Source organism: Tetrao urogallus (genome assembly GCF_951394365.1).
Source record: "Tetrao urogallus genome assembly, chromosome: 8".
Taxonomy (NCBI): domain Eukaryota; kingdom Metazoa; phylum Chordata; class Aves; order Galliformes; family Phasianidae; genus Tetrao; species Tetrao urogallus.
Window position 1 is genome coordinate 13,315,077 of NC_136821.1, and position 26,957 is coordinate 13,342,033.

At 44.0% G+C, this 26,957-nt stretch overlaps 1 protein-coding gene across 6 annotated transcripts in view; it reads right to left on the bottom strand.

Annotated features, from left to right (window-relative positions):
* Positions 1-9,967: 9,967 nt before the first annotated feature.
* BIN1 (bridging integrator 1) overlaps positions 9,968-26,957 on the bottom strand; it is a gene marked incomplete at both ends in the record, with an annotated part of 83,494 nt that continues 66,504 nt past the window's right edge. For 2 of the 6 annotated variants that reach the window (XM_079539097.1, XM_079539096.1), the window contains 8 exons: positions 9,968-10,075; positions 13,332-13,433; positions 14,167-14,277; positions 15,039-15,131; positions 19,016-19,039; positions 20,732-20,839; positions 23,582-23,710; positions 26,806-26,956. In XM_079539097.1, coding sequence (XP_079395223.1) covers positions 9,968-10,075; positions 13,332-13,433; positions 14,167-14,277; positions 15,039-15,131; positions 19,016-19,039; positions 20,732-20,839; positions 23,582-23,710; positions 26,806-26,956 — 826 coding nt within the window. Of the gene's footprint in view, positions 10,076-13,331; positions 13,434-14,166; positions 14,278-15,038; positions 15,132-19,015; positions 19,040-20,731; positions 20,840-23,484; positions 23,711-26,805; position 26,957 lie in introns of all 6 variants that reach the window. The other 4 variants (XM_079539101.1, XM_079539100.1, XM_079539098.1 and 1 more) reach the window with 3 other exon arrangements.

Genomic DNA, 26,957 nt, shown 5'->3' on the forward strand with positions numbered 1-26,957 from the left:
GCCTAGCCTCACATAGCCTGGTGTGCTGCGTGCAGCCTCATCACACCTTCCATTTCACAGGTCAGCCCAAAGGCCAAGAGCAAGAGAACACACCAGCATCCCCTTCATAGTCCTGGTTATGCGAGCCACTCCTACTTCTGGTCCATAGCCTGATGTCCAGAGGGTGTGCTCCTCACAACACAAATTGCCTTTCTAGCCAGAAAGAAAATAAATCCCTTGCCCAACACATACCTGAAAGAAATCTCCAGTGAAATGACAGAAAGCAGCTCAGAGTGGGTCTTCTTCTTAGGGGATACTGGGTCAATCACCAACACTGGCTTTAGATGCCAAGATTTCACTCCAAAATAAGCATAGATAGTAGGGAATGGTGGTCCCTTAAGTTAATCTTAAATGACTGTGATAGGAAATTAAAAGCAGGATCAGTGATGATTCAGTGATGTGACAGGAGAACTTTCAATAGGCACCTGTGACTTTCCCAGCACCCCAACCCTTTGGTGCCTTTTCCCTGGGGTGCCACACAGAGCCATTCGGGTGACAATTTGCAGTGACCTTCTGTAAGAGATTATTCTGTTAACGTCTGTGTCTCAAAGCTTGCTGGGGACACAGATGGACTTGTTCAAGTCCCGAGCAAGGATTGTGAAATCCTTTGTCTGAAAGACACAGATGAACAAGTCCAGGCAAGTCCTGGGCAAAGGTTGTGAGATCCTTTGTCTGGGGGACGCAGATGGGCAAGGCCAGGGGCAACGAGAGCGAGATGAGCTGCAGCTAAATAGCTGTGAAGTGCTCCTTTGTGTGGACCTATCTCAGGATGATGGCCATCTCAGGGGGTACTCAATGACTCTTGCTCAAGGCCCATCCTTGTCAGTAGGCAGGAGAACAAGGAGGATAAAAGAGGAACTGAAAACCATGAGGATAGGTTTCTGACAACAGATTCCTCATGAAGAAGAGGAGGGATTCCTGAAGATTGAAGTGATTCCTGCATACTGTCGAACTCTCCCGAGCCTGCTGCCTGACCGCTGTTGCTGCTTCAAGAATTGGCTCCTCGACTTCCTCGTCTACCTGCCTGCTGCTCAAGGCCGGCCACGCTGCTGCTCCCCGTCTTCTGCTGCGTCTGCTCGGGACCTTCAAACGCCGTGCAACGGGACCGCTGCTGGATCCTGCTGGTGACTATCCTCGCTTTACGCAACTCCTGCTTCTTTTCCATCTTTTCTATGGCCCTCCTTCCCTTCCCCGTCTCCCTGATTAGATTTTAGTAATAAACTGGATGCAACAACATATGAACCGTTGTTTCTTAATCTCACACCGGGTATACAGATATTAAAAGAACCTCATCTCCCTCCTCTAAATTGGAGCAAGACACCTGCCTGCAGCATAGCCATGGGGTCAGAAAGACCTGGAGGCAAAGGCTAAAGCAGCAAACACAGCGTGACTGAAGCAGTGGCTGGATATGCTCCACTCCACCACTGCAGCATCCCTACACCAGCTTCAGCCAACGCACTTAAAGGACCTCTTTGATAATCAAAGTGGTGTGGAGCCTACAGCTTCATGCACAGATATCACTAGAGTAAAGCAGTGGCTTACCCACTAGGGGAAACCTTAGCAGGAGGACAAGGAAATTGTTTGAAATTTGGGCTGCTTGCAACACCACTCCGCTCCAAACATTGGAAGGGTCAATTCCTCTCCTAGTGCTGAATACAAGGAATTCAGCTCTGACGCTGAGCTTAATTAAATAGAAATATGAAGCAAGAAACAAAAGCCAATTAGATAAAAATGCAGAGTTACAGGATGTGAATGCTGATTAACCTAATAATAGACAATAATGCTAGTAAAGGAAGTTAAATGGTTTGTTTAATGGATGAGATGATCTACAATATATAATATACAAAGTATTTAACAGTAAACATTTAATTGCCAACTTCAGATGCATTTTTCTTTACTGTGCAGAAAAAAATGCATTTTGTATAAGCATTACTGGCTAGGAGCAAATTACAGCCTTGAAAAAAAATGTTTGTCATGTAAAAAAGAGCATCTGCTTTGCAGACACAACAGAAAGTCTGAGACAGCTAGCAATACTGGGAGCTGTCAGACAACGGGAGGCGAAAATGGGGAGGAACAAAACAAAATACCTGTCCTCTTGCCTGGCACATCATTTACAGGGGTGGAAATGCAGCTTTCCCTGTGCCTGCCCACAGGATGGAGGGCTTGGGAGGCAGAACATGAGCCTCAGACTTACAAGGTAGCTCCAGGGTCAAATTGCTGAGGTTTTAGGAAGGTTATGAAGCCAGCCTCTGGTGTGAGTTGTGGGGAAATCTCTTTGAAGGCTAAAAGTGTCTCTAGTTAGCATGATCCTTCCTCATAAGTGAAAAAGAAGCTACGGTCCAGTCAGTGGCTAAAATACCCTGCCTGCTCCCAGCATGGATACATCAAGTGTGAGCTTTTTTCAAATTTCTTCAAATTTTGTATGTTTAGCATCTTCATCAGACATTTGTGACGCTTTGCATTGAGGAGTAACACTCAACAGTTTTCAGGAGTGTCACTGTGTGGCTGGATTGCTGTATACTCAACCACAGCATCTCCCTCAGCAGCAAACAGCACATTCTGCAAAATCAATAGTCAGTGCTCTAATGGAAATCTCTAATAGAAATGTACAGTGGCAACTCTGAGTGTAAGAAAGGGAAGTCGCACTGGGAGGCCTGCAAATAGACAGCCCTGCTTGATCTCAACATCTGTGAACTGGAGAAATGAGAAATTACTCCAGCCCAGAACGCAACACAAGATGTTTGTGTCACTCTTGTTGCTGGTGCAGAAGCAGCACCGCTCCCATCACATTCATTTCACACTTCAGACTGTCACATTGTGCAAACAGTGTGAAGGTGTGCAATTTAACACCTTGCACTCTCGCTGGAGCTCTGCACTGCACTGCACACAGCTGGGAGGAGATCCCCTGCAAGTGGTGGGTCTTAGCCCCTGCCTTGCACGGCTGCCTGTGGACAGACTGATTCAGACCACTTAAATTTCTCAAACCAGCCTGGTTTACATGGCATCTTTATGACACTGCTCTGCCATCCCAAGGTGCCGGGCACCACAGTCCTCTAAGTCTAGAAACACAGATGGGAACTTCCAAAAACAAACAGTAGAGAGAATTGGGTGCCTGTGGTCCCCCTACGAAAAACCTTCATCAGAAGCTTAACAGCAACACATCAGAACAGCCTGCAGACCCTGCCCGCCACTCCTGGCAGCTAGCTGCCTCCCAGCCCAGGGATGAGCGATGCCAACTCCATTACCTGCACCACAGGGCCTAGGGGAGGAGGCAGCCATTAGCTGCCCATGATGAGCTAATTAATCACGGGCATTTGCTGAATTCCTGTGCTGTTATTAATGGTTGTGTGGATTGAGGAGGGCGGGTAGGGCTCCCACACCTGCTGAAGAAGCAGTGCTGCTTTGTGAAGGGCACTACTGCACCCAGGCAGCAAACAGGACATCGTGGAGAACCACCCCAACATCCCTCCATGGAATCATGGAGGGGCTTCCCGCTCCATCAAGGAGCATCTGGGCTCAAATCAAGTGCCACAGGGCTGAAGGACAGCTCTAGTAGCAATTTCTCCTCCATTCATGAGAGGAGATTCACGCGGCTGAGAGCAGCCGCACTCAGCAAGTTAGGCTACAGAGACCCCAACCTTTTTCCATGCGTTTCCATGGCAACAGCACCCAAGACCCCGCCCGCCTGCTCCCAGGCACTAAGCCTTACCTTTCTCCATCTGTAGAGGCTTCCTTCTCCAGCTGTGCTCCCAGGGCAATGCCCAGCTCTCCTGTAGCACGTTGAGGGCTCCTTGGGGCTGACCTGAGGGCTCATGAGCCTGTCTGTGCCCCATTATGCTGCCAGCGTTTGTGCAGCTGCGGCCTATACATGGCCGCCGACCACAGCAGCAGTCTCAGCCTCTTTCCCTCCGCCTGTTGCAGGATTTGGTTCAGGTCCAACCAAGGTGAGAGGCTAAAGGCACTAAACCCTTCGAGCCGTCTGGAAATGTAGGAACCACACAAGTGCTGCCTGGCCCACTCCTCGTCCTGGCTCTGCAAATGCAGTCTGGCCCCGAGGTCTGCACATACACAAGCAAACTCAGAGCCTGGCAGTTCATTCATCAAAGTACTAATTGGGACCAGTTTGCATCAGGTCATGTTCCAATCCTTGGCCAGCACTGTTTACATGCCGTGCCCTGAGTACTGCTGCATTGAGCCTGGCTGTAACAGACAGAATGGCCCCAAAACAGTTGGCTGTGAACAGTGCTTGTCCTATCAACAAAGTTGCCTTCAGGGATTAAAACTGCATCGTCCTGGGGTTACTTGCTGTTAACAAGCAACAACCTCTCATCTTTCCGTATATTCTCAGAGAGTGGACAGGCACTGGAACAGACTGCCCAGGGAGGTTGTGGAGTCCCCAGTCGTGGATGTGTTTAAGGAAAAGATATATGTAGTACTGAAGAACGTGATTTAATGGGCAATACTGGTGGTAAACGGAACGTTGAACTAGATGATCTTAGTGATCTTTTCCAACCTTAATGATTCTATTCAATGATTGCACTCATTCGGTGTCAGGTCCTTACAACACACCAAAACAGACTGCTGCTGGAATAGATTCATCTCTAGGTCCAGCATTATCTTTTCCATCCCACTAAATTGAACAAAATCCCAGCTTTAATGGCATCTGGGCAGACCAAGCTCTTTGAAGTCACTCCCCTCTCTGAGGAGAAAGAAGTACTAAATTGTTCTCAATTGTTTCAGAGGTAAGGAAAATGAGAGAAAGAAAGAGAGAGAGAGAGAGAGAGAAAAAAAGAAAAACTGACACAGGACTTAGGATGACACAAATTATATTTCTCAACATCGCCAAGAAACAAAATGGGACAAATCCATCTAGTACTTGTCACTGGAACTGGGCATCACAGCTCTGAATACAATGGGAATTGTTCAGCTTTGTTTAAACAAAACAAGAATTAAAATATTTAAAAAAAAAAAAAAAAAAAAACACAACACCCAAAAACCAAACATTTCTCAGGTCGTCATGGTTAAATCCAGAGAATGAATTAACAGAAGGAAAAGAGATTGCCAGTACATTGCCAAAGTCATTGCAATTTAATTCAGTTAAAGAGAAGCAATAAGCCCAGAAGTGCATCTGGCAAGATTCATGTAAGGACCATCTACATGAAATGCAGACTAGGGACAGGAATAGTAGAATACACTGTAAAACACATGAAGGAATTATAGCTCTGAGACACATCGAAATACAAGCTCATACAGATCAGTCTTAACAGCTGTAGTTTCTCCACTTATTTCCATAAATATAATTCCTGAAATGACCTTCTAATTCTCAGCTTCCATGTGCTGGCACCTGTGCCAGCTGTGGCAAGAAATAGCTTCCTTTGGCAGCCCAGAGAAGAAAAGCTTTTGCTAGTTTTCCTGCTATCAGCATTACCAAGCTGCACTGCACAGGATTTGCTGACAGACACGAGTTTGTGCATCTTCTAATTCTGTGCTTCAGGCTGGTGGGAAATGCCCTACCCTAACATCATCCTCATAGAGAGAAGGAAGAGGTCGGGAAGCATTCTAACTGAAGTCAAGAGGACCACGGCACCCCAATATTTGTGGTAATTTTGCTCTCATCTATTTTGTAGTGTTTCTGCCAACTGCACCTCAAGGTCAGACTATGAGTAGGGTCAACAGTAAGGGAGCAGAAGGTGCCTTGGGCCTTTTCCCTTCAAAACACCATTGCAAAACTAAACTGAGTTAACACCTGATTCCAGGCAGAAAAATGGAGCCCTTCCAATGCTCCAGGCTATAAAAGAAAGACCCCTTTGACCTGGGGCTGTTTACCTTGGCTGCAGTCTTTGGACATTTCAATAGCAAAGTGTACTGCACCTGTGAACAGGAAAAACAGAGCCAGTGACTGGCAAACAGATCACTCTGGGCACCTAGAATGAAGCCTGTACAATCCTGTTTAATGCATGACCTCCACAGTCAAGAAATGCAAAGGTGGTAAAAGCAGGCAGCTGAGGAATGCCCACGGAAAGCAACACAGAGCACGCAGGAGTCCCATGTGGAACAATACATTCATTGTTACCCTGGGACCTCCTTCCCTAACTCTATCTAGTAAATGTCTATTACTGTTGTTGCTGAAAGAGAGAAAAAAGGAGAAAGAATAATGCCTTATTTCTCTTATCACTTGGGCAAGTGAGAATTCCTGCTGCACAATCAGGTTAGGCTCAAATTGGAGAAATGTTATAAATCTAAAGTCAGAAGTCTATGTCCAAACTGAGACTGACAGAGCAAGAATGTCTAAATCAAGTTACAATACCAGTCAATGGCAAGGGCTGAAAGATGCTTTTATTGTTCACACAGTAAAACAATCCAGTGGAAGATTATTAGATGGGGAAACAGCAGCTTTGTTGGGATGAATACCAGGTAATCCTTGAAATGTGTCCAGTGTACCTGTCATTGGAGCAGTACTGAGCAATAGGCTTCTTTGGGATCTCTTCAGTGGACAATGCATTCACCGAAAACAGAAATAAGGGTTAACTGAAACTATTTGTCAGACTAAGAAAAAAGGCAAAGGCAAAAAGACTATTAACAATAAAACATTTTTCTTTCAGCATTTTCAGAACAAGTTTCACATTTGTGCCTCAAATCAACTTTTTATAGCCCAAGTCATAACGTTTTTAAAAAAAGTGAAAAAGCAACCCTAAAAATGAAATGCTTCATTTTGGTTTGAAAGGATTTTTTTTTCTTAATGTTTTGATTTTTCTGTTTTTCATTTCAATGAGAAAATGAAAACAAAATAAACTTGTCTCAGGTCACCCTTGCAGCTTCAGGCCACCCTTACAATGTTTTTCCCCAGATTTTTCAGTTCAGCCTGCAAACTGAAAAACCATTTGTGGGCACAGCCTACTTTGGGAGTTTACTGTCCTTCTTTCTATTTAAATCAGTCCTAAGACAAAGGAAAATGGGAATTTTATTTCACCAGGTAATGCTAACCAAAAATCAAAGTATTTAGCAGATTAAAAAAAAAAACAATCCTGAAAATCGGAGGAGATGTGCCTGTTTATGGGCTGAACATAACCCAGGAGACAAAGAGATGATTCCAAAGAATACTGCCATCTACAAGCTTCTTGCTATGCCACCCTACTCTCATATAAGGCAACTTACAACCTGTGGGCCCAATCCTGCATTTTTAGAATCTGTGATGGGATACTGCAAGCACAGCAAAATCTAGGTAGCTCACACTATGTGCTCTGAGCAAGGGGAGGGGGGGAGGCATGAGGGTTGTGGGTGCAAGGAAGCAAATGGAGAAAGATGCACCGTCCTCTCCACTAGCAATACTTGAGCATCAATCACGTGACCTGAAAACAACATCCCTTCTTTGCAGAGTGTTACCACTTCTGCAGGGATAATACAGTACTGGATAGTTGCTTTGCAAGCTCAATTAAAAGAAAAGGCCTTACAAGGATTTCTGTTGGGACAGTCATCTGGTTCAAACACAGCAGAAGACAACATCAACAACAGCAAAAAACCCACAATAAATTAGATATCAGCACAGCTTTCTAAGTGTTCTAGAACAATTACTTGCAAGACAAAAAAAAAAAAAAAATCACAGCTCTAGTACTTAGAATCTTGTCTTTTTTTAAAAAACAATAATCCACAGGTTTTGCATAAAAATAAACATTTTAAGCTGACGTTGTTATGTTAATTGGATCAACCCGCTTTTTTATATATATATATTTCTATGTATATTTAAATGTATATCTTTCTTCTATGAATATTCTTTAAAGGAGTAATGAGAGTCACAAATGCATAAAAATAGATACTTTGGAAAGAAAAAGTAATAATAATGACGACAACCCTGGTGAAAAAAAAACAATAATCCAAATAGCGCAGTATTCTAAAGCAATGGCTCACCATACTGCCACTTGTGGAGTCCAGTCCTTCTGTATTGCGTGCAATTACTCTTAAGTACTACTGGGGATTTAACAGCGGTGAGAAACAAAAATTCCTCAAGTTTATTTAAAAAAAAAAAAAAAAAAAAAAAGTAGTTGAGATGGAGTTGGATATACAGGGAGATTTTGATGCTTGTTATATTGCTGTAAGAGAACTAACACAAATTATCTTCAGAGGTGAAAGCAGAAAGAACTCTGGCAATTTATGCATTTACAACAATATAGTTTTGATCAAAATCTGACCCTTTGCTCTGAATTAAAGCTTAAAAAATAAACAAAAACAAAACAAAAGCATTTTTGCTCTACAATGTATTTTTGCTTTTTTTTCTGTTGTCCTACAAGTAATTTAAGCAGATGAGAAAAGGTGGGATTTTCAGTAGTGTGTGTCAGCACCCTGCACATCTCTGACAAAAGCCAGCTCCTAATAAGATTATTTCCATGAGTGATCCTGTCCCTTTACAGCAGGAGTTAACCTTACTGTTAAAAATCCCTCCAAGGCAAAAAGATTGTGGAGTAGGAAGGGTGGGAAGCCATTAGAAAAAGAAGAGATAATAGCCTGACCTGCTTGCCAGCTGCATCAGTATTCAAGTAAAGTTTAAAGTACCTTTGTTGGACTTCAGAGTCTTGGAGGGTCAGACCAGCTTACTTTAACAAGTATAATATGCACTTTGAAACAGCTTTGTCATCTGCTTGTTTAAACTAAAAAACAAAACTCAAAAACAAACAGGAGCATAGGAAAGGTCTCAGCATCAGCATTAGACTGCAGAGTGTCCTCTTGACACTGACACTTTGATATTCTTGCCTTCCTCTTCTAACGCATTAAAATATCAAGAAGTCATGCAGTCGTTTTTAAATGAGTATTTTGAGAGTCCAGTTTTCTTAGAGGTTAACTTCATCACCAGCACAGCACTGGAGAAAGCTGATCTAACAATAGTTCACTGACAGAAATCTTCAAAGGAAAGTAAAAAAAAAAATATATCATTCCACAGATAACAATGCCAATTAAAAACACAGAAAGCAAATGGTTTTTCCTCAGTGTTTTTTCTTAAGACATCCTTTCAGAAGAATATTTTTTTTAAAATTTTCTTTAAAAACACATTTTCCTTTCAGATTTGACAGCTATCTTCCATCTACATGAATTTAAACTCTTCTGAAAGTGCCTACAGGGCTTGTGGGGGCAGGGCATCATTCCCATCAGGTAGATGGCATCTGCTCATTTTGTCTTGTTTGTCCTCTTCAATTCCTCCATTCCCTTTAGCTCTCACAGGCCAATACACTACTGTGAGAATTTAGATGCTTGCAGTTGAAAGAACTTTGGACTGAGCACAGCTTGACACATTTCACCTCCATGTCATTACCACGTAGTTTCTCCTTTCTCTACACGTATAAAATTAGTTTGCATAACACTGTCTTAAAGGAAGAAAATAAAATACACACACATACATTGTATTGGTGAACACTATACACTAAATATTTTTTTCAACAGCATCACAGGAAGTTTGGCCTACTGTAGGTTGATCTCGTGGGGAAGGCTGAATTTTTCTAGTTGCCATGCAAGCCACCTTCAAGACGAAACAGGTGAACCCACCCAAGAGCAAAAGCAGCCTTTGCTCTCAAGCCAACAGACAAACGCTGCCTTTCCAGGGGTCGGACTGACATCACGCCAATTCAGTCAATGCAGCATTTAAAGAACCACACTGAGTTGCTTCTGTGTCAGTCCTCTGAATTCAAACGCTGTTAAACCAAAGGAGGAAGAGCGTAATTGGTCTGCCTTAGTAGTAGTAGTATTTATATATTTTGATAACACTTTGAATCGCAATTTACTTCTGAAACCTTGCCCTTTGAAAAGCACACACCCTTTAAGTTGACAATTTTTTCAGGCTTCTGTTCCTTTAAAATTCTCTTTGTTTTTACTGCTCTTTTTCAATTATCTACCAGAAAACTTGCTTTCTTCCAGCAGAAACGTGGCTGGCAGGCTCATGCTTTCACTGCACCCGCTCTGTGAAATTCTCTGGGAAAACCCCTCGGCATTGGTCAAGTTCCTTATGCTGGATCCAGTCAGACTCCTTCACACCCATCAGCCATCCTTCATCCTAGAGGAGAAGACAGAGATAAGACGTTGAGGGTGAGATAAGAGTGAGGATTTTTTTTTAGAGTGCAGGCCAAGGAGATGTCAAGGCACATCGAAGCCATGCTCATGGTTGGCTTGGAGAGATCCAGGTAGAGGATTGAGGAGAGGGAGATAAGTGTTTTTGTTTCCTTTTAAACAGAAAAGGCCACATTCCAAAGTCAGCACTAAAACTTGCCTGACCCAGAGCATTTGGAAGCAATGAAATGTACACAATCCACAAGTGCAATAGAAACATTTCATTATTCACATCCAGTGCAGCAGGAGACATTCTCTGGAGCAATGGGATCCAATCATCTGCCCTACCTTTCAACTACCTAAACACAATGGGTTTGATGTTCTCCATCATCAGGAAAGAAATGGGCACCTCCACAGGGCACAGGTCTTCAGAAAGACCCATTTTCTGGTGCTCTGGAAGTGCTCATCTTCTGCTCCTGTTTGAATAGCATTTGACGCAGCTTACACAACAAAATGAGTCTTGCTATAACTCAAACATGGTCTAAGAAAACTGAGAGCTGAGGAGCTCAACATCTAATCCCAAAACCCAGCAAGCTGTTGGGCTTGATGCAAAACGTGGTTGGAAAAACTCCCCATACACAAGCATCCTCCTAGCCATTAAACCCACAGACATTAAACCCAATCCTCTATAAACAGGGATGACTTTTCACTGAAGCAAAATGAGTCCTGCCTGGTAGAACCTGCTCAGGAGGAGAACCAGTCTTCCTTCCATCCCGTGCTCTCTGCAAAGCATCCAACATTGAGATTTGTACTCAATTTGAAGAACATGAGGGAAGTGAGATATTCAAGGTGAGATGGTTGCACTGTTTGTGGCTTAGGTGTGCAGCTACCCAGTTGAATGCATGCCTTGAACTACTCCCACCTCTGCATGCCACCCACCCCTGCAACCTGCAAGTGCTCATGCATGCCATTTGCAGTGGGGCAGCCTATGCATCAAGACCACAGCATGAGGCAATGGAGCTGTATGAAGGATCACTGCCTTCAAACTTAACAGCTTGCTCTGCATCTGCTGCTCTAGGCAAAGCATACACCAGGTTCATTTAGAGCTATGTCAACACATTCAGCTTCATAACTTGCCAGAGCAGAAATACTCGGGCAACCAGATGCTCTAAGCTGTGGAGAAATGGGGCATGCTTGTATGCAGTTCACACAGTTGTTCTGACTCGCTCCTGGAACCAGCAGGAGTTACCTGTGAATTTTTGCAATGACACACACTGTCTCCCTTCAAACATATTCTTTAAAAACATACCTGCACAGTGCAGGAACAATGCAGCCCACATCAGGGGTGATCCATGGGGCATGTATTGCTTTCTACTGCCACGTTATTGCTTCTGCTCTCATGCTTGTGTGTTTCCAAGTGGCAGCAGCTCAGATCAGCCGCTGTACCTGAGTTCCCTGCTCCATGCAGGCTGCATTGGGTGCCTGCAGGCTCAGACAGCCCTTGCTGCTGCCTTAGAGTTGAGCATTCAGGGGATGTCAGGGGAACGACGTGAGTCAGGAGCCCATCTGCAGAAGCCAGCTGCAGGGGCTGCAGACAGACTGACATGCCATAAATCAGGAAGACAAACTACTAGGCAGAAGGCGCTGGGCGCAAGTGCCTGGAAGGCAGCTTCCAAGCTCACAGCACAGCAAGCACAAAAGCTCATCCATTTGCATCTAGTGTATGTGCCATACAGCATGCATCACTCCCACAGCATCAGGCTTCAAAAGGATCTCCTCAGCTACAGGGATCAGACACTGGGACTAGATTGACTCCTGACTACTCTTAACATCATATGAAGTGCCAGATTAGAAGCACTGCTGCCCTCAATACCTTCTGTCAAGGGAGATGACTCCAGGCCTGCTCAATGAACACAGACACCTAAGCTGCTAGATGAGGACATGGCTCACAGTCTATTATCCTAGGCTTTCTCCACCCACGTGCACAATTCATGCACATGTTAACAGCCAAGATTTTCTGGCTGGTATGGTAAGGGTTAGGGAAATGAGCTGTAGCACGCTATACACTGTAGAGGGTTAGAGGGCTTCAGTGCAGCTACAGCATTTGTTAGCAACACTCAGAGCTCACCCTCTGCAGCCTGGAGAGTCTCGAGTTCATGGCTGTTGCACCCACATCCAGCTAGAGTGCAAACATAGGGCATTGAAAAACTCTGTTCCATAAATGCCATCTCCTACCATTGAAAGCAGAGGAGCTGCCCTTCATTTTCCATCCAAAAAGTCTTATGAGATGGAAATGCTCATAAATGCTTGTGCAGGGCAGTCCCACCCACTGGAGAGTCTTGTCTGTGGAAGGAATCACTGCTTCCCATACAACCCTTCCTCACAGAGCATTCTGCGCTGTGGGAAATACCAACGTATTACAGATCCCATTTTGCAAGCAGCAGCAAGATCTCCCTCTGTAACTCACAAAGTCAACAGCTGAGCCACATGAATCACATCATCTTTGAACTACACTGTTCCTTTACCCCTTATGAAATCCTAATCTTGTCAAAACCGAAGAGGCAGTGACTTCTGAATCAATTGGAAGAATTCCCTTCCTTTTCCAAATGAAAATCTGAGATCTGAGCTTGATTTTTACAAAATCACCACTTCTCTCAGCCAAGATAGTAAAACTGCTGCAGTCTCTATCAGCTGGAAGCCCTCAAACATAGCAAGTGAGGAGGATTTACTTGAGGCTTTTAGAAATAGCTGAGATTAAAGAAAAAAAACCTGCCAATTAAATCCAGGCCAGAGAAGGACAGGAAGCATGTTCTCTGGAGTTGGGCATCCTGCTCCAGCCTGTGGTTCTGCTGCCATCTCCTGGCCACACACTATCTTTTGGAAAACTTTGGGTGGTTCCTGCCAGTGCCACGGTCTGCACTGCAGTGGTCACAGATACTGTGCACGAAGATCAGGAGCTAAGTTTGGGCTCTGTTTGGCTCCCTGTGAAGAAAGCCATTGCCTTAGCTCAGATGTCCCGATAAGGGCAGGACACCACGGCTGCTTCGCATGCTTTATGCAGGATAATGTCTCCACTTTCCAGTCACAAGCCGTCTTCCTCTGTTGCAGGAAGACGAGGACAGGAACAACTGGCTTTGCAGCCAGCTTCCAGCCACAAACTGATGACTCTGCGTACAGCCAGACTGTTAGTGGAGGAAGAAGCAGCTCCAGAAATCCCTTTGGCTCATCCCAGCCCAGGCACACACCCAGTCTTCCCTGCTCACCTGCTCCTCAGGGTTCTCAAATGGAATCACAAGCACCACATCCCCGGCCTTCAGCTGCAACTCATCACTGTCGGTAGCTGTGTAATCATGCATAGCCTGGACCTATAGCCAAAAAAAGAGGAGAGCGACACACGCGTTAATACCGACCAGCACAGTCACAGGAGCATCCTGGTGACTCACTCAGTTATGCATCAGCACCCTCACATCCTTCCTTTAGATGGCTGTGTTCCCAGGTGTTCCCATGGTGCAGGCCTAAGATTTGCATTCACTCAAGTGGTGCCCTGTGTTCTTTCAGCATCTGGACTTCAAGAGTATTAGAGGTCATAGCCTCCCCATTCTGTCACCTATGCTTACTCTCCCTGTTTGATACAAGAGCATCAGTTTGGAACTTCAAGTGATTTTCTCCTGTTGTATTTCTCTTTCTTCCATCCCGTCTACTATCAAGATCTGTGTTATAGTCTTTCTGTTTCAAGCCAAAGCCCTTCACTTCAACTACTACAATAATATGCAACTGCTATAACAAACTATAATTCCGCCCATAATCAGTCAGAATGCAATGACCCTCCTATTGTTCTCCCAAGTTTAGCCATCCTTTTGCTTTTGGTGGATTTCCCAGAAAAAGCCGTATGAGAACATAACTGAAATAGAATAAAAAAAAAAAGATCAGACAAACAAAAAAGGAGACTGTCACTTCATGGGGCATGATGCATTTGTGATGCCTTGCTACCAAGACCCTTCAATGTGACATAGCCCATGGTCACACTTAGTGAATGTAGTTAAACTGTTACTGGAACTAAATCACCATGAACTTGGTGTCCCACCAGCATGCATTCACCTTGAACAGAAATCCTGGTGGCATGTCAGCTCTTTCAGAGGAGGCGCCTCCTTCCACGGTGCCACTGACAGTAGCAGGGAAAGTCTCCACAACGACAGCGGGCAGAGAGCTCTGGTAGGCAGCAGCCAGGGAAAAAAAAGGACCATTGAGAAAGGAGAATCCAAGATGGGCAGCTCACTGATCCATATTGAAGGATTCACATCAAAACTATCCGTAACCCAGATGGGAATACCAACTCCATCCAAGTTTCAGTGGGTTTTCTCAAGTGACAAGAACACTCCAAATGACAGTAAAGACTGCTGCCCTTCTTTGCTTATGGCTGCAAAGTTCATGGAGGATTTAGAGCATTTTTCTGGGACCACACTTGCAGCATTTTCCATTTAATGCAGTCACAAAGCAGTCCTTGTAAAGTCCATGAAGAACAAGTCACAAGTGACAATCTAGAAGAACCAAGCAGCCATAAAATGGACCTACTCCAGCCCCTAAAAACATGATAGTGTCAAAAGAGAGGAGATCTGGTTATTCAGGAGGTGTAGGCAGAGCTCAGGGAGGTAAAGTAAATGGTGGGAAAGGAGGAGCCCATCAGACGATGCAAGCTTAATATAGAAGGGGCTGTAGGCTGGCTTCATGACATGAACAAATAGAAGGTTCTTTTTAAAGATCTTCCAGCTGAGCTTATCCCTAAGCATCACACAGGGAAAATACAACAGCTAACTCTGGCCTTTGAGTAACACCAGTGCAACTGCTGAAGCGGCAAGGGTGCATTTTTCCAAGCCATTGCAAACCTCTTTTCTCAGCCTAGTTTCCCATATGTCGGCTGTATGACAAAGAGAAGTGGTGGAGAAGCAACTACTTTCTCTTGAGGTACTTACCGATCCTGAATCACCTTCAGTTTTAGATGCTTCAGCTCCAGCTGCTGCTTCAGATCCAGCTGCTTCAGCTCCTGCATGGGCTGCTTCTGTAGGCTGCAACACAGAATCCATTCGAGTGGAGTTACTCTCATTACCGTCATATCTGTGTGCAGAAAGTACAGCTCAGTCTGTCCAAGTGCTCCCTACACGGTTGATTGCTGCCATCTGCTGACAAACAGGTGAAGAACTTCAGTTCTCACTACATTTCCCAATTCTCTGCAGCCTAGAGAAACCACAGTAAAGCCTGAATCCCCTCTCAGCCACACAAGAGACAATACTGCAGAAGAAACAATGCAATCCCCAGAACCTGTATGCCTTTTCTTTTCAGGATTTAACATACTGACTTACATACACAGTATCTGTTACTACATCTAGATTTCCACTTGCATGTGAATACGCAATGTGAATGCTTACATGCCAACAGACAGGGATCAACCAATAGGCTATTTCCAAGCATCAATAGTCAGGGAACATTTGAGCCTTCATATACTCCCAGAAAAAGAAGAGCATGGTAATAACATGTCCAGATGTGGAACTTTGTGTGGACCTAGCATCTTTATAATATTAGCTTTGAATGAAACTTAACTGAAAACTATGCTGATTTTAATCCAGTTTGATTCTGGACAGGCCCAAAGAGTCATGAATTTGGCTTGTTTGTAAGAATTTGCTATGACTATTCTGCATGGTGTCTGTGTGGTTGGTAGGGAAGAATCTAATGCACAGAAGCTACCTCCACCAGGAGCTATTCAGCATCACTTACAAACCACTGCCCAGCAGAGATTGCTCCTGGAAGTAGGAGCACACCAAAGAATGAGCTCTAGTACTCATCCAGAGCTTCAAGCTTCTGGTCTCTCACACCTGATGCCAAGCTAGCTTTGTTTTAATGCAAAAATACATTCATTTGCCCCTCCCAGAAACTGCGGCAGCATAGGAATTAAGTTGGATCTGGAAGCATTAATACTTCCAGCCAGACAGCATCAGAAAGACTCCTGACAAGAATCTCACGGGCCTAGTAAGGTCTGTTTTCTAATTTAATGCCTGGAAGCATTCACTGCCCATCTATATTTATTCAATCATAGCACAGACAACTCTTTATATAATCTAACTAGATTCCTGCTTCAAACTTGCACAATAGAAACTGCTAATACAGACACTTCCCATTTTTAACACGTGAATAAACAAGTTTTTACATGCCTGCATGATTCATACATTTGGTAAGCACACGTACCTCCAAATACAACCATTCTCAAAGCAAAGCACTGTCCAGATATCCCACTATTGCAATTCTCCTAGTCCCAGCTCTATAGAAGCACTCTGGCCAGGTTCAACTGATCACTGAACCCCCCAGCTTTCAGCAGTTTCCCTGGGAACCCAGATAACTTTGTTGAATCTGGGCTCTGCAGACATTCCAAGCCAACCAATGGTGACTGAAGCTCAGAAACAGTCTGTGGACTGATCCCAAACTCATCCTTCAGACAGGGAGGTCTCCTCATCCTCATAAGAACAACAAGAAAATGCACAGATCCACCAGGTTTTAAGTCACACTCTGAACATCCTTCCTTCACCATACCTTTCTTCCATCTTCCTTCATCAGACCTGGGCTGACACCAAGCCAAGCTCTGTGCCTTCATTGCAGCAGGTGTGCAGCACCAGTCAGGCGAGTGAACTCCAATGCTCTCTGAATTAACCTGGCCAGACCAAAGCATGCACACACTGTGTAAAGCAACAGCCATGCTAATCCCAGCTCCATACTCATCTGAGTACCAGATACATACTGGCACAACTCTCCAAGTGGTTTCCCAGTAACAGCAGAAACAATCAAGAAAGAAATACTTTTATTTAACCAAAAGCCATCACTTAAATTTCAGCTGTTCCAATGGTGCCATTTAACACACGCTTTCCTCTCCTGACACATCCTTCCTCATATTCCCTCATCAGCATGCCCACAGGCTGATGTTGCCAGAAGATATTATAAATAGCAGACCTGTTCCCATCCAGCAGATTCCCAGAGCAGCTTTGGAAGAGCTAAGGTAAATGTATGCATATTAAATGCTACAAAGGCTTCTCCTGTTTAATTAGATTTGCTCCCAGGTTGCCTTTTATCTGGACTCAGTGCAACCAGAATTGGGACAGATGCCAGCACAACTCTATCAAGCCAAGCATGGTTTTTATGTGGATAGGTGAAAAGCAGCTCATACTGAGCCACAGATTTCTTAAAGCAGCTGATTTGCAAAAACAATATTTAATAACTAGAGAAATTGGACTTAAATTAATTCCCCGTATTTCAACAAAAGGCATTTTCATGTCAGCTACTTATTTTTCTATTTTATGTACCTGTAGGCATGCCAAAAACATTTGCAGTCATGGAAAGAAGAGTGAGAACTGCTCACTGCTGCTGCCCATTTGAAAGCTTTGTTTATTCCAACAGCAGCATCACACAAACAAAGCACAAGTTTACTTGTCTGCAGAATTAAGCAAGTTCACCTGCATCCAAATTTCTATCGTTATTAACCCCATAACATATATGGGACAATCTTATCATCCAACAGACCTCTCATCACCATCTAAGAACAATATTAGAGCAAAAACGCTTCAGAAGGTTTGAGGAGACAAAATTTCCCAGATATAGGAAGCTGTGTCCTTTAACAGTGTATGTTCAGGTGGCAACTGGCGTGCTGAGAGCCTCTTGCTGTAACAGCGCTCCCCAATTGATTAAACTGTCCTTTGGACGAAATCAGTTTCCAAAATGGAAGAAATGACTTCAAATACCTTTTGCACCTACACTACACCACATATAGTTATACCTCACCCACTCCTGTCCACTTGAATGGCAATTCAAGTGCCAATGCACCGACTTTCTACTTTCCCAGACAGACTAACAATGCTCATAAAAGGGAATGACAGGTTAAACACTGATGGCTGATAAAACACTCAAGGGAAACATCTTTCAACAGACTCATGTGAAGGACAGCCTTGGCCGCTGTGAGTCCTTGGGCCAAACTCTCAGCAACGGTAGAGCTGCTTTCTTCCATGTACTTACTCTAAGTAGGGGATGTGGATTTTGAGAATCCAAGGATTTCCAGGACTTGATTCCCTGGTGCAAGCCAAGGACATGAGGCCTATATCAACTGTATGGGCTACAGCCAGCTCAAGCTGCAGGTATGAATGCCCAGATCACACATTTTCTGCCTACACTGCTACCTGTTTGTCCAGAGGGGCTCATAATCAGCAGTGCTTGATGCATCTCCCAGTGGGCTGTTTTGCAGTGCTCCGAGACCTTCCCAGGCTTGATACATCTAGAGGGCATAAATGAGTGCACTGTTTGGGTTCAGATGCAGAGCATGTAGGCTCTTCCTTAGTCAGAAAGCTCCAAAACTGGGGCTGTCACAGACAACAAGCAAGCCTTGGGCCTACACTTAAGTTTTTGCATGGACACAGGCTGGGTTATTTCATGTCAGCCTTTCTGACAATGATGGTCAACAAGCAGCAAATAATGCAGATAACCTCAAATATGCACACGTATACCCAACGGTACAGGCAGTAAGGACCAAGGACTCCTGAGACATTTATGCATCACACACAAGACCAACAGGATATACACACGGAAGGGTGGAGGGTGAGGATGATGCCACAGTGGGATTAAGTCTGGGAAAAAGGTCTCAGTATCGTGCCAAGGGAAAGATAAGCGAGTTAGCAGGGAAAGGCTGTGGCGTGGTTTGCTGCTAGAGGCATTAAGCTACAGTGCCAGACGTGGCAAATGTGGCTGCCCCAGGGCTTTATGGGCAAGGTATGTAAGTGGGCTCAGCAGTATATGGAGAAACTTTGGTTTGAGGTGTGCAAAGAGGAAAAGCAGAGAGGGAAATGAGACAGACGCAAGCAGGGATGGCACAGGCGTGCACAGTATGTGATGAGAGATGACAGCCATAGGAAGTTCTTACCTCCCATAAATCCCAAGGTAAAGACTACGCATGTCAAAGAGCAACAGAAACAAAACATGTTTATATGCAATTATTTCAGCAAGTACAAAATTACAGACAGTCTGAAGCAGGCATACACATTCAACAGCACTACTTACCTCTGCATGTTTTTTTGTTTTTTTGGGGTTTTTTTTTGTTGTTGCTGTTTTTAAGTGTGCAGATCTATACACTCATCCCCTTTGCATTTCCAAATTAAGCACTAACATATCCGAATGAGGGTCATTCCTTGCTCTGGTATGAAGGGAGACAGCTAAGCCACATTCAGTTATTAGTGCCAGTACTGACAGGAAAAAAAAAATCATGGATTTGTGGTCTATCAGAGTTAAATATTCTCTTATCTCCTCAACCAGAGTTACACGTTATTTCAGAGCAAGACTTCAGCCCATATCTTTGGATCAACAGCGAAATATTTTAACCTCTCTGCCATATCACCTGCCCTGTGGGAAATAAATCTGAATTCTTTGAAAATGGGGAGGTTTGTGCTAGGTTTAATACTGTGGTTACCACTGTAAAGTATTAATTTCAAACTCTTAAGTGACTTCTGAAACTAACAATAAATGCGCAACAACATGTTACTGTTGAACAGTTTTAAAAATCCCACTCAGCATAACGTTTATTGCATTTATTGCAAATAATTTCACTTTAAAATAAATTCATACTCATATCCAATGTCAACATACCCAATTATTCAAGTTATAACAGGTGATTCAGAACAACAAAAAACAAGCTTATTCTGGGGTATGTAGCAGTGATGCAGTCAAGAAATGCCAATCTGTCCATTTAAAGTTCCCCAAAGTGCAGTTTGGCACATTGGTGTGTATTAAACTATGCTAATAACTAGAATTTTGCAGACGCAGTATTTTAATTTAGAAGCATCAAACTTTTAACAGAGATCCTACTGCTAGAAAGATCAGCCATACAGGCCCAATTGACTTTATGATACTGGAAAAATACTGTAACATCCAAATTATATTACTACAAATTTTAGTGGAAAGCACAGGCCAAGAACACGTATTTCACACATAAGAAATGGAATGTCTGGGTGAAAGAAACCAAAGTGCAGCCCACCTGTCTCTAGTAGGACAGGAACAGGTACAGGTCAGCCAAATTATGAATCTTCCTTTTACTTCACTGTTAGGCAATATGTCCAGGGAGGAAGCCACTTCATTATCATGAACAGAGGCTATGTTATACTCAGACAGAAGTACCTCATGTCACTTGAGTATCTCTGCAGTTTTATTCATCTTAAGTAACTGCAGACTATCAAAGAGTCTGTTTACTAAAAATCTCTTTGAGAACAATTTACAGCAGGAGCACAGAGCAGAGGTTGAATGCCTACCCATGGTTTAAATCCACACAGTATATAGAGGATGTTAATCTATGGATGGAGATCTATGAACATGTTGTCAAGCAGTAGATCACCTGAGCAAAGCACAAGCACCCCACAGACAGCTAGTGCCAGACTGTGGCCTGGCTAACAGCCACGTTATTCTCACTGGATTTTCATATGCAGCAGAGAAGACCAAGGTGCCCATCCGCAGGGCATCAGAAGTTGGTGGCTTCCAGCTCAGCCACCCAGAGCTCAGGTCCAAACTGTCACTGATGTGGTTGCAGGTCACACCACCCCTGGCAACAACTCATTTTCAAAGAGAGAGGGAGAGTTGGATATTAACCAACCTGAGAAGCAGGTGTGGGGGTCTTCCCCATAGTGGCATCTGGTTTAATGGGATCAAAATCCAGATCCAACAGGCTGGCTCCCTCCTGGAAGGGCCCAGGGGCATCAAACTTGGCAGCAGTGAGGAAGAAAAGCAGTACGAGCATTAGACACGCACACATGTACAGTACAGACAAGGTATGCAACATCCAGGTGCTATGGCTGCAAGCGTAGAAGACAGTGTGGGAATGTGAACACTTGATGTGGCTCCTGACTCTGGGATGCCTTTAATCACGGGCAGTAAGCAGGGCTCCACTGAGCCAAACCTGAGCCTTTTCCATAAGGCTCACTCACCTTCTCATCTGACCAAATGAGCTCACATGGTGCAAGCACCTGACCTGTTATAGCCAAAAGGATCACTGCCACTAACCAGTTCAGGTGGTTTTTTATTTATTTCTACACCTTACAGCTCATGCAGCTGCCTTTGTGTTGAAAGCCCAGGACAGACTTACTCAACCACACATCTCAACAATGTGGACCCAGACAGAAAAACAAGCAAGGCTCAGAACTAACTCCCCAAGCTCCTAATTCCCTTCAGACACAGAGAAACATAACATAAAGGCTCACCCTAGTTATGGGACTCATATCACTCCAGTTCAAAACAATATTTACAATGCTTTCCATTTCAGGTATCCCAGAAACACGCATACACAAGCCTTCCAAAGCAGCATGCACGTGCTGCTCTCTTCCAAGTCAGCAGAATAACTTTCTGATTAATGCAGCAGCTGAAGACAATGACAGCACATTCACTAATTACCTTTAATAAAATAGTCACAACAAAGGAGTATTCAAAATAAGTCAATACGTCTGCTTTTAAATTTAGCATAACCACAAGACTCTCCTTGTATTTCTCTTCAGAGGAAGCTTAAAGTTCAGGAGGAGTTGAACCCATTTCCATTGATCTCTGAAGTTCACTTGCCATACCACCTCAGCTACCTTTCCAATAACACACCAAATCTGGAAGGCTGGCCTTCACAACTACATCATAGCCACACCATGAAAGAACATGGGGAGAACAGCAATAAAATTTAAGTGAAAGTCTTCTGCATGCAGCCCATACCATCACCGTGTTTCACCTCCTTTTATTTTCTCTTACTGCAATTTTCTCTTGGACTTTTCCCTCCCATAACAACATTCTCTCCTCTTTCTGATATCCACAGTTCCATGAAGACGACCAAATTCTCCCATCTCACAACAATAAACCTTGACCAGTATGTTAAAACTGGCATTGAGCACACTCCTCCAGTGCACTCAGGCCATCAGGAAGGTTCAAATCCCAATCTTCAGCTTTGTTTGGTGGTGGGATGGTCACGAAAGTATCTTACCTGTCATTCAAGACTTACATGCAAGGCCTAGCACCTTTTGCCTTTACCCAGATCTCCCACAAAAAAAGCTCACTGGAGCCAAGACATCTGACAGGAGCAGCCCTGGGCAATGCACTGAACACTAGCGCCTGTTGAGCGCTTCGGTGAAGACTGTTCTGGCAACCAGAGTCCTCCTTCAGAAATTTAATCTGATTGAATGTCACAGCAGATCCCATCCTGGGTCAGGACACTGATCAGGTGCAGAATACAACTGGCTAAGGGCAGGCATTCACATGGAAATACAAGATGCAAACCATGGAGCAGACAGAACTGTCCATTATGATATAAGAGAAAGAAGTATAGAGAATGAGAGTCGCTCAGCTGCCTGTGGTCCCCACACTTCCAACGTTGCAGTCAAATCATCTCTGCTCTGCAGGCTTTATCTATTGCAATGCAAAATCTGACATCATCCTTTCCTCTCCACTCTACCTTGACTCTTCAGCAGTGAGGTGGAAGGTGGCAAACCAGAGGCAACGGAGCAGCATGACATGAAGAAAAGTCAGCAAATGAGTCACAGATGAGAACTGCTACAGGCATTACTTGTGCTTTAACAAGCATTTAGGGTCAAAAAAAAAAACCAAAAAACAAAAAACAGTATATGTGCATATATATATAAAAAAATATAAATGCAGGTATCTCATGATGCAGCCAGAAATCTGGTCAGGCTCCTGTATACATAAGAACATCTGTTCTCCTAGATCCAACATAGAATGAATTCCCCAAGCGGGCATCCTCTCTTCCAGTGATGTTAATAATAAGGTAAGTAAAGATGAAAATTCATTGCTTGAAAATGCTGTTACCATTTTTAGAGCTTCAAAAGGTGTCACACCTCAGGAAAAAAATATTCTTATGGGAACTGCTGGCTGGTGAAAACAGTCTGTCAGGAGCCCTGAATTCACAGCAGGCACAGTCCTGCCTGTCTACGCTTCAGTCACCAATTCCTGTTGGCTTTTCCAGTGCATGTGTGGGCTTTAAAAGTTAATACAAAGAGCACCAAACTGCCTTCTAAAAAGGCAAAAAAGACAGGGTCAGAGTTTGGGATTGTACGAAAGTAGACAAAACAAGCTTCATCCACACCTAGGATCCCTGGGCCTGGAGAGAGCATATCATGGGATGCAAGGGATGCTACATTCCACATACACTGCCACTAAGCAAACACACTGATAATTTCTGAACTGAGATTCTGGCATCTCCCACCAGCTAAATTTCTCCCATTTCTTCTATGAGCCAAAGCTCTCACAGGACTACATGTTTGTCTAAGCTGCCTTCCAGCTGCCTTGCCTTCCAAAATAGCCCCCTATCTCCCTCTTTGCCTTCTGAGGTCCAATGCTGAGACTGCCTTCCTCCTTCACCTGACCAGGTTTCATGGCGTGACACCTCCAGAGAGAAGAAAGATGAAAAGAAAAAGTTCAGAGGCAGACAAATACAATGCAGGGCATAGCAGCTAACCTGCGAGGGGGTTGTCACACTTATCTCAGGGACAAAATTGTCATCAAACAGACTGATGATGTTCTCCTGCTTGATCTCCTTGGAAGGGGTGACTTTTGGAGGCGGAGGCACCGGAGGCCCTTTCCTCAACTGCATGCAAGTGAGCACACGGCCACAGCACAGACGGCGACACCCAAAAAAACCAGAGACAGGAACCAGGTTAGCCACAAAAATTGAAGGTGAGGGAAATCACAACCACAGGCACAGAGAATGGTCCAATCAACTCCATCTGGAGAGAGAGGAAGGGAGAAGGGGAAAATGAAACAAAATTAAAATAACCACACGCCTCCAGAGAAGGTTTGGCATCATTAGTTACACTTCAGCTATGGGCAAGTTTCCCTCTGCAGAGAAGAAGCGTAACAATTAATATGCATTGACAGGACATGCATACATAATTAGAACATGTGCAACCTTCCAAAAAAAATAAACAAAAAACAACCAACACTGGGAAGGAAGCAGACAAGTTACTAAGAACACAACTCAGTAGACCAGGCCAGTTCTGCCTCCATTCTCCATACTTACCATACTTAAAGGAATAAGAGCCCAGACTCTGTCTTACTGTGGGATGCCCATGAGGCCAGATTCTGATCTGCCCGGCAATGAGATAAACAGTAGACCATGAAGACTGAAGGAATTCTTCATGGCATCTTACCATGTACCTCAGTTTTGGGGAAGAACACTTGAATTTCCTGAGAAGCCAAGACTGCTGTGGGTCCCACCTTTGCTCTCAGTTTCACCAATGCACATCAACACTAATGAAGTCACAAGTGTAGCCCAAACGAAGACCCCAGAGAAAGCAAAATGAAGACTGACTCTAACACACCCTACTACTCTCTTATCAAGCTAAAAGACTCAGCCTCACGCTGCATCCAGCCCCAGTGGGAAGCTGCAGTAGACCCTCCCTAGATCAACTGATCCACACCCTCTTCACATTTTCTTGTGCCCAAGCTTCAATGCTCTCTTGTAGCTCCAACCAAACTCTGAAGAGCTGTTCCTGTGTTGGAACAAAGCAGCCATACAAGTTCCCTGCAGGCTGGGAGGTTCCAATTACAAACTCAAAACTAAAAAGATCCTGACATTTCTGTGATTTACTACTCTGAAATAGTCCCCTACCCTCTCCTGTGTGCTAGTATCTTCGGAGACTTACACAGCATGCAGCATCATCTCCAGCAGCAGTTTAACACCATCTCAAAGACAACGGAACTGCACACTGATGTTGGGTTGTACCTGAAACTGCGCAAAGCATGAAGAACTTTGCTGACTAGAATAAATCCCCTAAAGTCTTTTTGCTGATTTGGATCCCACAGAGCTTTATCGGTCTAAAAATTCAATACAGCTCTGCTGTTTTCAGAAGTGCCTTTACAGTATTTCAGTGGTGTAACTGAGAGCAAAAGGTGAACCTTTGAAATTTCCCAGATCCCTCAAGCCCTGTGTCACCACCAAACTACTCGGTGTGGAGTGCTGCAGCCAAGTTCCAAGACACAGAAACTCCAGAACAGCTGTTTTTCCTCCCTGTGGAGTCAGCCCCAACTCTTGGCACCTAGGAAGCACAGAATGGAGCTCTTGTTCTTTACTGTATTGAGGTCTAGAAAATGAATTAAATGTAAAGTAGAAAAGAGCTGCCAGCTGGTGGCAGCACACGCTGCTAAACACCATTTCAGTCTTGCCTTGACTCTCCAGAAGCTCTGCTGGAATATTCTGCTTGCTCAACATGGGGCGGCCTCCAGCCCCATTCCTGTGGGCAGGAAGGCAGCAAGTAAATGAGCAAGCACTTGCAGCCTGGCAAAAACAAGGTCTATGTGCGCTATTTAAAGGGAAGGGAAAACAAGTCTGAGTGAAGTCTGCAGTGAAAAGCTCAATAGATTTGTACCATTTCTTGTTCCAAATTTCCACCAAGTTGTAGTGATCTCAGGAAAAAAAAAAACAACAGTAAGGCAGTTCTAGAAAGACATACACTATTCTCTCCCTTTAAATATGCAAACTCCGCTCCAAGGTCCTGGCCTGGGTGGCAGCAGTTAAGTCACTCTAGGCTTAATGCTGGGTATGCAGAGACCCTGAAGAAGTCTAGCAAAGATATAGCCAGGTATCCTCACTGGAAGAGACCCTTTTGTCAATGTATAAAAATCCTTTTTTGTCTCTAGATTCTCTGAAAATCAAAAACATAATGGGGGAAAAACATTGTGAGAGGCTATTCCAGAAAAGATAGACAGCCCTAACAAACACAGGCCTGGATTGGGAATCATACTGCAAACTTACAACAACAGCAAAGAAGTCCTGTTTTACTTTAAACCTTTTTTAGCAGCAGTAGGTATTTCTTACCAGTTTGCCCAGATTCCTTATCAGATTTAATTTAGGAAGACTCCTCTTTGTTGTCCGACTTACTGAAATGCAATGACTGGTACCAGACATGAAACTGGTCTATTTGTTCTTTCTTCCCACCACACTTTTTTCTCACTTACGAATAAGGGGATGGGGAAAAGAAGCAAATATTTTATTTTCCTTAAATCCCAACATGTGATATGCTAAGAAGCAGCCGCTACACATTTTAAACCTGCTGCTGGGTGTCTCCCATGTAAGAAGAGGACAAACAAAGGCCTAAGAAATGCCACATGGAAGGTATCAAAAGCCAACTAACAGTTCTCTCCCTACTACCCAGCTAATTTGTTCATGGAATAATATAATACCCTTATTATTAACTGCAAGATCAAAATAATAGATTAAAAGATAGTATACTATATTAAAGTCAAGCATCATGCAAAATACTGATGTTCTGCTTATCCACATAAACACAAAACTTTCTTCTTCAGATTCTCCTCAGTAAGGGAAGTTCTTGGGAAGAGGCAGGACCATCGGATTCCACAGGTTAATTCAAATGTAAAGAGCAAACCTCCTTGCCTAGCTACATTTTCCCTGGATTTTCTTGACCATCCTACCTGATGGCAAAATACATTACCAGCCTCATCCCTGTGTACGAGCAATTCAGAGACAGCTTGGTTCTTCCCTGCATAATACAGAGATAATCAATTAACAACTTGCATTCTCAGAAATCTCATGCTTGCTCCGCACTGATGGAGAGCAACCAGCATGCTCTATTCTGTACTCCGTAGCAGGAAGAGGTTCAAATAAAAGCAACTTATGGATGTCATAATACGGTAGAGACATGATTAACATCATGGGGATGCTACCTGAGATGGTGATTTTGGGATGCTTGCCCCAGGTGCTTCCAAAGTGGATGGTTCCAGCTCATGGTTAACAGTCTTGGTCTCAGGGCTGGTGATGGGAGATCCATCTGGTGGAGGCGAGGGGCTTTTATTTGCTTTCGCTGGGGTGCTGTCAC